General features: G+C 48.7%; 1 protein-coding gene across 1 annotated transcript in view; it reads right to left on the minus strand.

Annotated features, from left to right (window-relative positions):
• Positions 1-18,421, minus strand: part of ahrra (aryl-hydrocarbon receptor repressor a) — a gene marked incomplete at both ends in the record, with an annotated part of 142,212 nt that overhangs the window by 27,821 nt on the left and 95,970 nt on the right. Inside the window, one exon of the mRNA XM_079259572.1 lies at positions 4,149-4,238. Coding sequence (XP_079115698.1) covers positions 4,149-4,238 — 90 coding nt within the window. The remainder of the gene's footprint in view (positions 1-4,148; positions 4,239-18,421) is intronic.

Here is an 18,421-nt window from a genome sequence, read left to right on the forward strand (position 1 = left end):
TTTCCAGTTAGACCAGTCAGATTACCGACCTGTTCCCAGTTAAACCAGTCACATTACCAACCTGTTTCCAGTTAAACCAGTCACATTACCAACCTGTTTCCAGTTAGACCAGTCACATTACCAACCTGTTTCCAGTTAAACTAGTCACATTACCAACCTGTTTCCAGTTAAACTAGTCACATTACCAACCTGTTTCCAGTTAGACCAGTCACATTACCAACTTGTTCCCAGTTAAACCAGTCACATTACCAACCTGTTTCCAGTTAAACCAGTCACATTACCAACCTGTTTCCAGTTAAACTAGTCACATTACCAACCTGTTTCCAGTTAAACCAGTCACATTACCAACCTGTTTCCAGTTAAACTAGTCACATTACCAACCTGTTTCCAGTTAAACCAGTCACATTACCAACCTGTTTCCAGTTAAACCAGTCACATTACCAACCTGTTTCCAGTTAAACCAGTCACATTACCAACCTGTTTCCAGTTAAACTAGTCACATTACCAACCTGTTTCCAGTTAGACCAGTCACATTACCAACCTGTTTCCAGTTAAACCAGTCACATTACCAACTTGTTCCCAGTTAAACCAGTCACATTACCAACCTGTTTCCAGTTAAACCAGTCACATTACCAACCTGTTTCCAGTTAAACTAGTCACATTACCAACCTGTTTCCAGTTAGACCAGTCACATTACCAACTTGTTCCCAGTTAAACCAGTCACATTACCAACCTGTTTCCAGTTAAACCAGTCACATTACCAACCTGTTTCCAGTTAAACCAGTCACATTACCAACCTGTTCCCTGTTAGACCAGTCACATTACCAACTTGTTCCCAGTTAAACCAGTCACATTACCAACCTGTTTCCAGTTAAACCAGTTACATTACCAACCTGTTTCCAGTTAGACCAGTCACATTACCAACCTGTTTCCAGTTAGACCAGTCACATTACCAACCTGTTCCCAGTTAAACCAGTCACATTACCAACCTGTTTCCAGTTAGACCAGTCACATTACCAACCTGTTTCCAGTTAGACCAGTCACATTACCAAGTTGTTCCCAGTTAAACCAGTCACATTACCAACTTGTTCCCAGTTAAACCAGTCACATTACCAACCTGTTTCCAGTTAAACCAGTCACATTACCAACCTGTTTCCAGTTAAACCAGTCACATTACCAACCTGTTCCCAGTTAGACCAGTCACATTACCAACTTGTTCCCAGTTAAACCAGTCACATTACCAACCTGTTTCCAGTTAAACCAGTTACATTACCAACCTGTTTCCAGTTAGACCAGTCACATTACCAACCTGTTTCCAGTTAGACCAGTCACATTACCAACCTGTTCCCAGTTAAACCAGTCACATTACCAACCTGTTTCCAGTTAGACCAGTCACATTACCAACCTGTTTCCAGTTAGACCAGTCACATTACCAAGTTGTTCCCAGTTAAACCAGTCACATTACCAACCTGTTTCCAGTTAAACCAGTCACATTACCAACCTGTTCCCAGTTAAACCAGTCACATTACCAACCTGTTTCCAGTTAAACCAGTCACATTACCAACCTGTTTCCAGTTAGACCAGTCACATTACCAAGTTGTTCCCAGTTAAACCAGTCACATTACCAACCTGTTTCCAGTTAGACCAGTCACATTACCAAGTTGTTCCCAGTTAAACCAGTCACATTACCAACCTGTTTCCAGTTAAACCAGTCACATTACCAACCTGTTTCCAGTTAGACCAGTCACATTACCAACCTGTTTCCAGTTAAACCAGTCACATTACCAACTTGTTCCCAGTTAAACCAGTCACATTACCAACCTGTTTCCAGTTAAACCAGTCACATTACCAACTTGTTCCCAGTTAAACCAGTCACATTACCAACCTGTTTCCAGTTAGACCAGTCACATTACCAACCTGTTTCCAGTTAGACCAGTCACATTACCAACCTGTTTCCAGTTAGACCAGTCACATTACCAACTTGTTCCCAGTTAAACCAGTCACATTACCAACCTGTTTCCAGTTAAACCAGTCACATTACCAACCTGTTTCCAGTTAGACCAGTCACATTACCAACTTGTTCCCAGTTAAACCAGTCACATTACCAACTTGTTCCCAGTTAAACCAGTCACATTACCAACCTGTTTCCAGTTAAACCAGTCACATTACCAACTTGTTCCCAGTTAAACCAGTCACATTACCAACCTGTTTCCAGTTAAACTAGTTACATTACCAACCAATTTCCAGTTAAAGCAGTCACATTACCAACCTGTTTCCAGTTAAACTAGTTACATTACCAACCAATTTCCAGTTTAACCAGTCACATTACCAACCTGTTTCCAGTTAGACCAGTCACATTACCAACCTGTTCCCAGTTAAACCAGTCACATTACCAACCTGTTTCCAGTTAGACCAGTCACATTACCAACCTGTTTCCAGTTAGACCAGTCACATTACCAACCTGTTCCCAGTTAAACCAGTCACATTACCAACCTGTTCCCAGTTAAACCAGTCACATTACCAACCTGTTTCCAGTTAAACTAGTTACATTACCAACCTGTTTCCAGTTAGACCAGTCACATTACCAACCTGTTCCCAGTTAAACCAGTCACATTACCAACTTGTTCCCAATTAAACCAGTCACATTACCAACTTGTTCCCAGTTAGACCAGTCACATTACCAACTTGTTTCCAGTTAGACCAGTCACATTACCAACTTGTTCCCAGTTAAACCAGTCACATTACCAACCTGTTCCCAGTTAAACCAGTCACATTACCAACCTGTTTCCAGTTAGACCAGTCACATTACCAACCTGTTCCCAGTTAAACCAGTCACATTACCAACTTGTTCCCAGTTAAACCAGTCACATTACCAACCTGTTTCCAGTTAAACTAGTTACATTACCAACCTGTTCCCAGTTAAACCAGTCACATTACCAACCTGTTCCCAGTTAAACCAGTTACATTACCAACCTGTTTCCAGTTAAACTAGTCACATTACCAACCTGTTTCCAGTTAGACCAGTCACATTACCAACCTGTTCCCAGTTAAACCAGTCACATTACCAACCTGTTCCCAGTTAGACCAGTCACATTACCAACCTGTTTCCAGTTAGACCAGTCACATTACCAACCTGTTCCCAGTTAAACCAGTCACATTACCAACCTGTTTCCAGTTAGACCAGTCACATTACCAACTTGTTCCCAGTTAAACCAGTCACATTACCAACTTGTTCCCAGTTAAACCAGTCACATTACCAACTTGTTCCCAGTTAAACCAGTCACATTACCAACTTGTTCCCAGTTAAACCAGTCACATTACCAACCTGTTTCCAGTTAGACCAGTCACATTACCAACCTGTTCCCAGTTAAACCAGTCACATTACCAACCTGTTTCCAGTTAGACCAGTCACATTACCAACCTGTTCCCAGTTAAACCAGTCACATTACCAACTTGTTCCCAGTTAAACCAGTCACATTACCAACTTGTTCCCACTTAAACCAGTTAAAAACCTCTATGTTGCTGCTTCAGATTCATATTTTTTCCATCAGATAATAAAATGCTTTGTCTTGTTTTTTATTTTTTCTAGTGAAATAAAATGTTGGTGGGTGTTACTTCTGGTTAGGTTTAGGTTAGTTACTTGGTGGACTTTATCTGGTTGGGCCAGGATTAGTTAGTTAGTTTGAAGACTATGTGTTTGGTTCTAGTTGGGCCAGAGTTAGTTACTTGGTGGTCTTTATCTGGTTGGTTCTGGTTGGGCCAGGGTTAGTTTGTGGACTTTATCTGGTTGGTTCTAGTTAGGTCAGGATTAGTTAGTTGTTGGCCTTGTTCTGGTTGGGTCAGGGTTAGTTAGTTGGTAGACTATCTGGTTGAACCAGGTTTAGTGAGTTGTTTAAATTTATCTGGTTGGTTCTGGTTGGGCCAAGGTTAGTTTTTTGAGAGGTTAGGATTAGTTAGCAGGGACTTAAAATGGTTTAACGGGTAATTGGTTAACCTAACCTAGCCTAACCCTAAGCCTTCCTGTTTTTGTGCTTTATCTATGGTTGGATTCTGCAGCAACAGAATGCATCAGAGGAGAAGAATTTAATTCTTTCTACAGGAAGTAAGTGGATAATTATAATGATCAAATTTAGAGATGCTCAACTCACCTGATGGAATCCCAGGTAGTCCACAATAGTTGAGGAAGCATAAAAAACCATCCCATCGCTGCTGACCACCAAGGCAAACCCAGTCAGAGACTAGAGACAGGAAACAGAGACATGATCAAACACTACCGACTCCTTTACCTTCTTCTGTCTCTGCAGACTTTAAAGTTTATTTTCCTCAAAGCTGGGAGTAAGATGCATGTAGAACCTTTTGAAGTTAAATGATAAATTAATGAAATTCTTTCCAGAATTCTCAGAACAGTAAGTGGTCGAACCAAGCACAGACTCTGTTCAAGACAGGGACGAATAAAAACCAGTTTCTATTGCACTGACTTTCTTTTACCTTTAAAAATATTGACTGATCAAATTTCATGCTTAATGTTTATTTTGTTAAAGCAGTAAAATTTGCTGAAGAACATTTTGAAGAGTTTATGCACAGACAGAACATATTTAACCCTAAAACTAGAAGGGAAACCAGCTTTTAGTGTTGCTGCTCTGCAGCCTGAATTAATTTCAGATAATACTTTTCCTTCACTGTTACTTCCTGTCAGTGACAAACTGATCAACTGATTTCAGTCATTTAAAAATCCATTGCATTTTAAAAATCTGTTATATGAATTTACCAACGAAGATCTGGCTCATTTTTTAGTTTAGTGTTTTCAGATGTGCGCTGTGGACTCCTACACTGCATCAACCTGAGATAAATGTGATTTTCAAACTTGTTAAATAAAGTTTTACAAAAAGAAAAAACACGTTAAAAATAGAAACCCACAATGACACAACTTTCCCATGGAGACAGACAAATCACAAAGACTCTGACTTCAGGTGATTCCAGGTTATTCCAGGGAATTCCAGGCTCAGTGCAACCCTCAGTGGACAGTCGCTGTTAGAAAACTATGCAGGGTTAAAAAAAAAGTGGAACAGTGAGCAGCAGAAGCATTGTCCAGGTTCTGTCTGAAACTGCATGAGGACACACCACTTCATCATGTCATTACCTCATCACTCCCTCCTGTCGCTCTGGGTCAGACCATCCAACATGTCGCTCTGGGTCAGACAATCCAACATGTCGCTCTGGCTCAGACCATCCAACATGTCGCTCTGGGTCAGACCATCCAACATGTCGTTTTGGGTCAGACCATCAAACATGTCGCTCTGGGTCAGACCATCCAACATGTCGCTCTGGGTCAGACCAGCCAACATGTCGCTCTGGGTCAGACCATCCAACATGACGTTTTAGGTCAGACCATCCAACATGTCGCTCTGGGTCAGACCATCAGCCAACATGTCGCTCTGGGTCAGGCCATCCAACGTATTGCTCTGGGTCAGACCATCCAACATGTCGTTTTGGGTCAGGCCATCCAACATATTGCTCTGGGTCAGACCATCCAACATGTCGTTCTGGGTCAGACCATACAACATATCGCTCTAGGTCAGACCATACAACATATCGCTCTGGGTCAGACCATCCAACATATCGCTCTGGGTCAGACCATCCAACATATCGCTCTGGGTCAGACCATCCAACATATCGCTCTGGGTCAGACCATCCAACATATCCCTCTGGGTCAGACCATCCAACATATCGCTCTGGGTCAGACCATCCAACATATCGCTCTGGGTCAGACCATCCAACATATCGCTCTGGGTCAGACCATCAGCCAACATGTCGCTCTGGGTCAGACCATCCAACATGTCGCTCTGGGTCAGACCATCAGCCAACATGTCGCTCTGGGTCAGACCATCCAACATGACGTTTTAGGTCAGACCATCCAACATGTCGCTCTGGGTCAGACCATCCAACATGACGTTTTAGGTCAGACCATCCAACATGTCGCTCTGGGTCAGACCATCAGCCAACATGTCGCTCTGGGTCAGGCCATCCAACGTATTGCTCTGGGTCAGACCATCCAACATGTCGTTTTGGGTCAGGCCATCCAACATATTGCTTTGGGTCAGACCATCCAATATGTCGCTCTGGGTCAGACCATCCAACATGTCGCTCTGGGTCAGACCATCCAACATGTCGCTCTGGGTCAGACCATCCAACATATCGCTCTGGGTCAGACCATCAAACATGTCGCTCTGGGTCAGACCATCCAACATATCGCTCTGGGTCAGACCATCCAACATATCGCTCTGGGTCAGACCATCCAACATATCGCTCTGGGTCAGACCATCCAACATGTCGCTCTGGGTCAGACCATCCAACATATCACTCTGGGTCAGACCATCCAACATATCGCTCTGGGTCAGACTATCCAACATATCGCTCTGGGTCAGACCATCCAACATATCGCTCTGGGTCAGACCATCCAACATATCGCTCTGGGTCAGACCATCAGCCAACATATCGCTCTGGGTCAGACCATCCAACATATCGCTCTGGGTCAGACCATCAGCCAACATGTCGCTCTGGCTCAGACCATCAGCCAACATGTCGCTCTGGGTCAGACCATCCAACATGTCGCTCTGGGTCAGACCATCCAACATGACGTTTTAGGTCAGACCATCCAACATGTCGCTCTGGGTCAGACCATCAGCCAACATGTCGCTCTGGGTCAGGCCATCCAACGCATTGCTCTGGGTCAGACCATCCAACATGTCGTTTTGGGTCAGGCCATCCAACATATTGCTCTGGGTCAGACCATCCAATATGTCGCTCTGGGTCAGACCATCCAACATGTCGCTCTGGGTCAGACCATCCAACATGTCGCTCTGGGTCAGACCATCCAACATGTCGTTTTGGGTCAGACCATCAAACATGTCGCTCTGGGTCAGACCATCCAACATGTCACTCTGGGTCAGACCATCCAACATGTCGCTCTGGGTCAGACCATCCAACATGTCGTTTTGGGTCAGACCATCCAACATGTCGTTCTGGGTCAGACCAGCCAAAGTATCGCTCTGGGTCAGACCATCCAACATATCGCTCTGGGTCAGACCATCCAACATATCGCTCTGGGTCAGACCATCCAACATATCGCTCTGGGTCAGACCATCAGCCAACATGTCGCTCTGGCTCAGACCATCAGCCAACATGTCGCTCTGGGTCAGACCATCCAACATGTCGCTCTGGGTCAGACCATCCAACATGTCGCTCTGGGTCAGACCATCCAACATGACGTTTTAGGTCAGACCATCCAACATGTCGCTCTGGGTCAGACCATGAGCCAACATGTCGCTCTGGGTCAGACCATCAAACATGTCGTTTTGGGTCAGACCATCAAACATGTCGCTCTGGGTCAGACCATCCAACACTTCACTCTGGCTCAGACCATGCAACATGTCGTTTTGGGTCAGACGATCCAACATGTCGCTCTGGGTCAGACCATCCAACATGACGTTTTAGGTCAGACCATCCAACATGTCGCTCTGGGTTAGACCATCAGCCAACATGTCGCTCTGGGTAAGGCCATCCAACGTATTGCTCTGGGTCAGACCATCCAACATGTCGTTTTGGGTCAGGCCATCCAACATATTGCTCTGGGTCAGACCATCCAACATGTCGTTCTGGGTCAGACCATACAACATATCGCTCTAGGTCAGACCATACAACATATCGCTCTGGGTCAGACCATCCAACATATCGCTCTGGGTTAGACCATCCAACATATCGCTCTGGGTCAGACCATCCAACATATCGCTCTGGGTCAGACCATCCAACATATCGCTCTGGGTCAGACCATCCAACATATCGCTCTGGGTCAGACCATCCAACATGTCGCTCTGGGTCAGACCATCCAACATATCACTCTGGGTCAGACCATCCAACATATCGCTCTGGGTCAGACCATCCAACATATCGCTCTGGGTCAGACCATCCAACATATCGCTCTGGGTCAGACCATCCAACATATCGCTCTGGGTCAGACCATCCAACATGTCGCTCTGGGTCAGACCATCCAACATATCACTCTGGGTCAGACCATCCAACATATCGCTCTGGGTCAGACCATCCAACATATCGCTCTGGGTCAGACCATCCAACATATCGCTCTGGGTCAGACCATCCAACGTATTGCTCTGGATCAGACCATCCAACATGTCGTTTTGGGTCAGGCCATACAACATATTGCTCTGGGTCAGACCATCCAATATGTCGCTCTGGGTCAGACCATCCAACATGTCGCTCTGGGTCAGACCATCCAACATGTCGCTCTGGGTCAGACCATCCAACATGTCGTTTTGGGTCAGACCATCAAACATGTCGCTCTGGGTCAGACCATCCAACATGTCACTCTGGGTCAGACCATCCAACATGTCGCTCTGGGTCAGACCATCCAACATGTCGTTTTGGGTCAGACCATCCAACATGTCGTTCTGGGTCAGACCAGCCAACATATCGCTCTGGGTCAGACCATCCAACATATCGCTCTGGGTCAGACCATCCAACATATCGCTCTGGGTCAGACCATCAGCCAACATGTCGCTCTGGGTCAGACCATCCAACATGTCGTTTTGGGTCAGGCCATCCAACATATTGCTCTGGGTCAGACCATCCAATATGTCGCTCTGGGTCAGACCATCCAACATGTCGCTCTGGGTCAGACCATCCAACATGTCGCTCTGGGTCAGACCATCCAACATGTCGTTTTGGGTCAGACCATCAAACATGTCGCTCTGGGTCAGACCATCCAACATGTCACTCTGGGTCAGACCATCCAACATGTCGCTCTGGGTCAGACCATCCAACATGTCGTTTTGGGTCAGACCATCCAACATGTCGTTCTGGGTCAGACCAGCCAAAGTATCGCTCTGGGTCAGACCATCCAACATATCGCTCTGGGTCAGACCATCCAACATATCGCTCTGGGTCAGACCATCCAACATATCGCTCTGGGTCAGACCATCAGCCAACATGTCGCTCTGGCTCAGACCATCAGCCAACATGTCGCTCTGGGTCAGACCATCCAACATGTCGCTCTGGGTCAGACCATCCAACATGTCGCTCTGGGTCAGACCATCCAACATGACGTTTTAGGTCAGACCATCCAACATGTCGCTCTGGGTCAGACCATGAGCCAACATGTCGCTCTGGGTCAGACCATCAAACATGTCGTTTTGGGTCAGACCATCAAACATGTCGCTCTGGGTCAGACCATCCAACACTTCACTCTGGCTCAGACCATGCAACATGTCGTTTTGGGTCAGACGATCCAACATGTCGCTCTGGGTCAGACCATCCAACATGACGTTTTAGGTCAGACCATCCAACATGTCGCTCTGGGTCAGACCATCAGCCAACATGTCGCTCTGGGTAAGGCCATCCAACGTATTGCTCTGGGTCAGACCATCCAACATGTCGTTTTGGGTCAGGCCATCCAACATATTGCTCTGGGTCAGACCATCCAACATGTCGTTCTGGGTCAGACCATACAACATATCGCTCTAGGTCAGACCATACAACATATCGCTCTGGGTCAGACCATCCAACATATCGCTCTGGGTTAGACCATCCAACATATCGCTCTGGGTCAGACCATCCAACATATCGCTCTGGGTCAGACCATCCAACATATCGCTCTGGGTCAGACCATCCAACATATCGCTCTGGGTCAGACCATCCAACATGTCGCTCTGGGTCAGACCATCCAACATATCACTCTGGGTCAGACCATCCAACATATCGCTCTGGGTCAGACCATCCAACATATCGCTCTGGGTCAGACCATCCAACATATCGCTCTGGGTCAGACCATCCAACATATCGCTCTGGGTCAGACCATCCAACATGTCGCTCTGGGTCAGACCATCCAACATATCACTCTGGGTCAGACCATCCAACATATCGCTCTGGGTCAGACCATCCAACATATCGCTCTGGGTCAGACCATCCAACATATCGCTCTGGGTCAGACCATCCAACGTATTGCTCTGGATCAGACCATCCAACATGTCGTTTTGGGTCAGGCCATACAACATATTGCTCTGGGTCAGACCATCCAATATGTCGCTCTGGGTCAGACCATCCAACATGTCGCTCTGGGTCAGACCATCCAACATGTCGCTCTGGGTCAGACCATCCAACATGTCGTTTTGGGTCAGACCATCAAACATGTCGCTCTGGGTCAGACCATCCAACATGTCACTCTGGGTCAGACCATCCAACATGTCGCTCTGGGTCAGACCATCCAACATGTCGTTTTGGGTCAGACCATCCAACATGTCGTTCTGGGTCAGACCAGCCAACATATCGCTCTGGGTCAGACCATCCAACATATCGCTCTGGGTCAGACCATCCAACATATCGCTCTGGGTCAGACCATCAGCCAACATGTCGCTCTGGGTCAGACCATCCAACATATCGCTCTGGGTCAGACCATCAGCCAACATGTCGCTCTGGCTCAGACCATCAGCCAACATGTCGTTCTGGGTCAGACCAGCCAACATATCGCTCTGGGTCAGACCATCCAACATATCGCTCTGGGTCAGACCATCCAACATATTGCTCTGGGTCAGACCATCAGCCAACATATCGCTCTGGGTCAGACCATCCAACATATCGCTCTGGGTCAGACCATCAGCCAACATGTCGCTCTGGCTCAGACCATCAGCCAACATGTCGCTCTGGGTCAGACCATCCAACATGTCGCTCTGGGTCAGACCATCCAACATGTCGCTCTGGGTCAGACCATCCAACATGACGTTTTAGGTCAGACCATCCAACATGTCGCTCTGGGTCAGACCATCAGCCAACATGTCGCTCTGGGTCAGGCCATCCAACGCATTGCTCTGGGTCAGACCATCCAACACGTCGTTTTGGGTCAGGCCATCCAACATATTGCTCTGGGTCAGACCATCCAATATGTCGCTCTGGGTCAGACCATCCAACATGTCGCTCTGGGTCAGACCATCCAACATGTCGCTCTGGGTCAGACCATCCAACATGTCGTTTTGGGTCAGACCATCAAACATGTCGCTCTGGGTCAGACCATCCAACATGTCACTCTGGGTCAGACCATCCAACATGTCGCTCTGGGTCAGACCATCCAACATGTCGTTTTGGGTCAGACCATCCAACATGTCGTTCTGGGTCAGACCAGCCAAAATGTCGCTCTGGGTCAGACCATCCAACATATCGCTCTGGCTCAGACCATCCAACATATCGCTCTGGGTCAGACCAGCCAACATGTCGCTCTGGGTCAGACCATCCAATATGTCGCTCTGGGTCAGACCATCCAACATGTCGCTCTGGGTCAGACCATCCAACATATCGCTCTGGGTCAGACCAGCCAACATGTCGCTCTGGGTCAGACCATCCAATATGTCGCTCTGGGTCAGACCATCCAACATGTCGCTCTGGCTCAGACCATCCAACATGTCGTTTTGGGTCAGACCATCCAACATGTCGCTCTGGGTCAGACCATCCAACATGTCTCTCTGGGTCAGACCATCAGCCAACATATCGCTCTGGGTCAGACCATCCAACATGTCGTTTTGGGTCAGACCATCCAACATGTCGCTCTGGGTCAGACCATCAAACATGTCGCTCTGGGTCAGACCATCCAACACTTCACTCTGGCTCAGACCATCCAACATGTCGCTCTGGGTCAGACCATCAGCCAACATGTCGCTCTGGGTCAGACCATCAGCCAACATGTCGCTCTGGGTCAGACCATCCAACATGTCGCTCTGGGTCAGACCATCCAACATGTCGCTCTGGGTCAGACCATCCAACATGTCACTCTGGGTCATACCATCAAACATGTCGCTCTGGGTCAGACCATCCAACACTTCACTCTGGCTCAGACCATCCAACATGTCGCTCTGGGTCAGACCATCAGCCAACATGTCGCTCTGGGTCAGACCATCAGCCAACATGTCGCTCTGGGTCAGACCATCCAACATGTCGCTCTGGGTCAGACCATCCAACATGTCGCTCTGGGTCAGACCATCCAACATGTCACTCTGGGTCATACCATCCAACATGTCGCTCTGGCTCAGACCATCCAACATGACGCTCTGGGTCATACCATCCAACATGTCGCTCTGGGTCAGACCATCCAACATGTCACTCTGGGTCATACCATCCAATATGTCGCTCTGGGTCAGACCAGCCAACATGTCGCTCTGGCTCAGACCATCCAACATGTCGCTCTGGGTCAGACCATCCAACATGTCGTTTTGGGTCAGACCATCAAACATGTCGCTCTGGGTCAGACCATCCAACACTTCACTCTGGCTCAGACCATGCAACATGTCGCTCTGGGTCAGACCATCCAACATGTCGCTCTGGGTCAGACCATCCAACATGACGTTTTAGGTCAGACCATCCAACATGTCGCTCTGGGTCAGACCATCCAAAATGTCGTTTTGGGTCAGACCATCAAACATGTCGCTCTGGGTCAGACCATCCAACACTTCACTCTGGCTCAGACCATGCAACATGTCGTTTTGGGTCAGACGATCCAACATGTCGCTCTGGGTCAGACCATCCAACATGACGTTTTAGGTCAGACCATCCAACATGTCGCTCTGGGTCAGACCATCAGCCAACATGTCGCTCTGGGTCAGGCCATCCAACGTATTGCTCTGGGTCAGACCATCCAACATGTCGTTTTGGGTCAGGCCATCCAACATATTGCTCTGGGTCAGACCATCCAACATGTCGTTCTGGGTCAGACCATCCAACATATCGCTCTGGGTCAGACCATCCAACATATCGCTCTGGGTCAGACCATCCAACATATCGCTCTGGGTCAGACCATCCAACATATCGCTCTGGGTCAGACCATCCAACATATCGCTCTGGGTCAGACCATCCAACATATCGCTCTGGGTCAGACCATCCAACATGTCGCTCTGGGTCAGACCATCCAACATATCGCTCTGGGTCAGACCATCCAACATATCGCTCTGGGTCAGACCATCCAACATATCGCTCTGGGTCAGACCATCCAACATATCGCTCTGGGTCAGACTATCCAACATATCGCTCTGGGTCAGACCATCCAACATATCGCTCTGGGTCAGACCATCAGCCAACATATCGCTCTGGGTCAGACCATCCAACATATCGCTCTGGGTCAGACCATCAGCCAACATGTCGCTCTGGCTCAGACCATCAGCCAACATGTCGCTCTGGGTCAGACCATCCAACATGTCGCTCTGGGTCAGACCATCCAACATGTCGCTCTGGGTCAGACCATCAGCCAATATATCGCTCTGGGTCAGACCATCAGCCAACATGTCGCTCTGGGTCAGGCCATCCAACGTATTGCTCTGGGTCAGACCATCCAACATGTCGTTTTGGGTCAGACCATACAACATATCGCTCTAGGTCAGACCATCCAACATATCGCTCTGGGTCAGACCATCCAACATATTGCTCTGGGTCAGACCATCCAACATGTCGCTCTGGGTCAGGCCATCCAACATATTGCTCTGGGTCAGACCATCCAACATGTCGCTCTGGGTCAGGCCATCCAACATATTGCTCTGGGTCAGACCATCCAACATGTCGTTCTGGGTCAGACCATACAACATATCGCTCTAGGTCAGACCATCCAACATATCGCTCTGGGTCAGACCATCCAACATATCGCTCTGGGTCAGACCATCCAACATATCGCTCTGGGTCAGACCATCCAACATATCGCTCTGGGTCAGACCATCCAACATATCGCTCTGGGTCAGACCATCCAACATATCGCTCTGGGTCAGACCATCCAACATATCACTCTGGGTCAGACTATCCAACATATCGCTCTGGGTCAGACCATCCAACATATCGCTCTGGGTCAGACCATCCAACATATCGCTCTGGGTCAGACCATCCAACATATCGCTCTGGGTCAGACCATCAGCCAACATATCGCTCTGGGTCAGACCATCCAACATATCGCTCTGGGTCAGACCATCAGCCAACATGTCGCTCTGGCTCAGACCATCAGCCAACATGTCGCTCTGGGTCAGACCATCCAACATGTCGCTCTGGGTCAGACCATCAAACATGTCGCTCTGGGTCAGACCAGCCAACATGTCCCTCTGGGTCAGACCATCCAACATATCGCTCTGGGTCAGACCATCCAACATGTCGCTCTGGGTCAGACCATCCAACATATCGTTCTGGGTCAGACCATCCAACATATCGCTCTGGGTCAGACCATCCAACATATCGTTCTGGGTCAGACCATCCAACATATCGCTCTGGGTCAGACCATACAACATATCGCTCTGGGTCAGACCATCCAACATATCGTTCTGGGTCAGACCATCCAACATATCGCTCTGGGTCAGACCATCCAACATGTCGTTCTGGGTCAGACCATACAACATATCGCTCTAGGTCAGACCATACAATATATCGCTCTGGGTCAGACCATCCAACATGTCGCACTAGGTCAGACCATCCAACATGTCGCTCTGGGTCAGACCATCCAACATATCGCTCTGGCTCAGACCATCCAACATGTCGCTCTGGGTCAGACCATCCAACATATCGTTTTGGGTCAGACCATCCAACATATCGCTCTGGGTCAGACCATCCAACATGTCGCACTAGGTCAGACCATCCAACATGTCGCTCTGGGTCAGACCATCCAACATATCGCTCTGGCTCAGACCATCCAACATGTCGCTCTGGGTCAGACCATCCAACATATCGTTTTGGGTCAGACCATCCAACATATCGCTCTGGGTCAGACCATCCAACAAATCGTTTTGGGTCAGACCATCCAACATGTCGCACTAGGTCAGACCATCCAATATGTCGCTCTGGGTCAGACCATCCAACATGTCGCACTGGCTCAGACCATCCAACATGTCGCTCTGGGTCAGACCATCAGCCAACATGTCGCTCTGGGTCAGACCATCCAACATGTCGCTCTGGCTCAGACCATCCAACATGTCGCTCTGGGTCAGACCATCAGCCAACATGTCGCTCTGGGTCAGGCCATCCAACATATTGCTCTGGGTCAGACCATCCAACATGTCGTTTTGGGTCAGACCATACAACATATCGCTCTAGGTCAGACCATACAACATATCGCACTGGGTCAGACCATCCAACATATCGCTCTGGGTCAGACCATCCAACATATCGCTCTGGGTCAGGCCATCCAACATATCGCTCTGGGTCAGGCCATCCAACATATCGCTCTGGGTCAGACCATCCAACATGTCGTTCTGGGTCAGACCATACAACATATCGCTCTAGGTCAGACCATACAATATATCGCTCTGGGTCAGACCATCCAACATATCGCTCTGGGTCAGACCATACAACATATCGCTCTGGGTCAGACCATCCAACATATCGCTCTGGGTCAGGCCATCCAACATATCGCTCTGGGTCAGACCATCCAACATGTCGTTCTGGGTCAGACCATACAACATATCGCTCTAGGTCAGACCATACAATATATCGCTCTGGGTCAGACCATCCAACATATCGCTCTGGGTCAGACCATACAACATATCGCTCTGGGTCAGACCATCCAACATATCGCTCTGGGTCAGACCATCCAACATGTCGTTCTGGGTCAGACCATACAACATATCGCTCTAGGTCAGACCATACAACATATCGCTCTGGGTCAGACCATCCAACATATCGCTCTGGGTCAGACCATCCAACATATCGCTCTGGGTCAGACCATCCAACATGTCGCTCTGGCTCAGACCATCCAACATGTCGCTCTGGGTCAGACCATCCAACATGTCGCTCTGGGTCAGACCATCCAACATGTCGCTCTGGGTCAGACCATCCAACATGTCGCTCTGGGTCAGACCATCCAACATGTCGCTCTGGGTCAGACCATCCAACATGTCGCTCTGGGTCAGACCATCCAACATATCGCTCTGGGTCAGACCATCCAACATGTCGCTCTGGGTCAGACCATCCAACATGTCGCTCTGGGTCAGACCATCCAACATATCGCTCTGGGTCAGACCATCCAACATATCGCTCTGGGTCAGACCATCCAACATATCGCTCTGGGTCAGACCATCCAACATATCGCTCTGGGTCAGACCATCCAACATATCGCTCTGGGTCAGACCATCCAACATGTCGCTCTGGGTCAGACCATCCAACATATCGCTCTGGGTCAGACCATCCAACATATCGCTCTGGGTCAGACCATCCAACATATCGCTCTGGGTCAGACCATCCAACATATCGCTCTGGGTCAGACCATCCAACATATCGCTCTGGGTCAGACCATCAGCCTCTCCGTAGGGTTCCATTCACACTTGCCTTCATTTCTTTGGTTTTAATAAACTTTTCTTTAGAGCAGCATATGAGTCCTCCTTCTGTCTGAAGACAGTTTAAAGGATGGGTAACTCTTTCCTCAAGTACTGCATGTGGTAGTGGTTTCCCTGCTGCAACACACCTGACTAACATCAAACCTAATCAGAAGCCGTGTGCAGAGTTTGACATGAGACACACGTTTGACAGTTAAGGTTGTAAGGTAAGTTTCTACATGAAAATTTGGCTGAGTGAAAGAAAACAAGACATTTTTTGTTTCGGTTCCTTCCACCTTCCACAGAGAGGTTTATGGCAGAGATCTAAAACTGACCTGTGGCGCTACAATACGAATTTTACTGCCATTCTAATCTCTGGTTCATTTTCATCTTTTTCTCATTAACAGGAAAACTTGAAGGGTTTGTGGAGAAAATGTAAAGACAGTTAAAAGAAATGAATGGAGGAAAGAAGATGTGCTAGCTTGATTCTTCCAGCTTTTTCCAGGTCTTTCCTCCTTCATCTTCTGGTCTCTGCTATGCGATGACGTTACAAGCGGCGGATTGTGAACCAGCGATGATCCTCTGAACTGTATGCAGAGGAAACTATAAATATCCACTCTGACATGACCAGAAGGCAAAACAAAGTGAGGAAAATGGGTCGGTTTCTGTGTGCTGTTGATGCAGATCATGTTTGACAGGTTTAACTGGCGTATTTCCCCCCGCTGACCCCCAGCACACTCCGGCAAGCAGGGATGGAGCCGCAGTAATTATCCCAGATAGCAGATCTGTGGCAAAGCCTTGGAGCCTGAACAGGAACCTGGAAGGGCCTGGAGACACCTGGAGAGACCTGGAGAGGCCTGGAGAGACCTGGAGGGACCTGGAGGGACCTGGAGAGACCTGGAGGGACCTGGAGAGGCCTGGAGAGACCTGGAGAGGCCTGGAGAGACCTGGAGGGACCTGGAGAGGCCTGGAGAGACCTGGAGGGACCTGGAGAGACCTTGAGAGAACTGGAAAGGCCTGGAGAGACCTGGAGAGACCTGGAGAGGCCTGGAGAGGCCTGGAGAGACCTGGAGAGACCTTGAGAGAACTGGAAAGGCCTGGAGAGACCTGGAGAGACCTGGAGAGGCCTGGAGAGGCCTGGAGAGACCTGGAGAGACCTGGAGAGGCCTGGAGAGGCCTGGAGAGACCTGGAGACACCTGGAAAGGCCTGGAGAGGCCTGGAGAGGCCTGGAGAGACCTGGAGACACCTGGAAAGGCCTGGAGAGGCCTGGAGAGACCTGGAGACACCTGGAAAGGCCTGGAGAGGCCTGGAGAGACCCATCCATGAACAGTTCCATCATTTGTTGATCTATTTAATAAACACCAGAAAATGTTTCAGACCAAAGATTCACCAGAGCTGGAAGACCTGACAGGACGCACCAGGAGATGCACGAGGGAACGTCCCAGGATGCACTGGGAGACGTCCCAGGATGCACTGGGAGACGTCCCAGGATGCACTGGGAGACGTCCCAGGATGCACTGGGAGACACACAGCTGAAAATAAAACATAGGTTTATTGGAAGTGGAAGCCACCCCATTGGTCTACTGCTGACCCTGTCAGTGGCGTTAATGAGAAGGAAAAACCCACCATCCAGCAACTGCCTCCAGAGAGACATCAGTCTGTCCAACGTTATGATTTCATTCATTATCAGAATAATTAATGTGATCCTTTAGCATGAAGATGGAGGGTACACATATGTAAAAGTATTCAGATGTTCCTGCGACTAACCCTCCATCTAACAGATGGAAGGTAAACTCTTCCACACAGCATGTGTGCACTTCTTTCTGCTGGCAGTGGTCCCGCAGCAGCCAGTCCAGGGTTCCATGTCGGTCAAGTCACGCAACGAGAAGCGCCGCATCATCACGCTCAATCGAACCTTTTCTTCCCACTGGCACGTTAATACAAGCATCACTGCACATGGGAGACGTGCACACTGTGGACGTGCTGGTGGTCATAAATGTGATGAAACATGAAATTACATTCAAGGTCAGAGGTCAGCGAATCTGCTGTCTGATTGGTCCAGACAGCCTCAGTGTTTTCTTCTCACTTT

This window comes from Telmatherina bonti, assembly GCF_933228915.1.
Source record: "Telmatherina bonti genome assembly, chromosome: 20".
Taxonomy (NCBI): Eukaryota; Metazoa; Chordata; class Actinopteri; order Atheriniformes; family Telmatherinidae; genus Telmatherina; species Telmatherina bonti.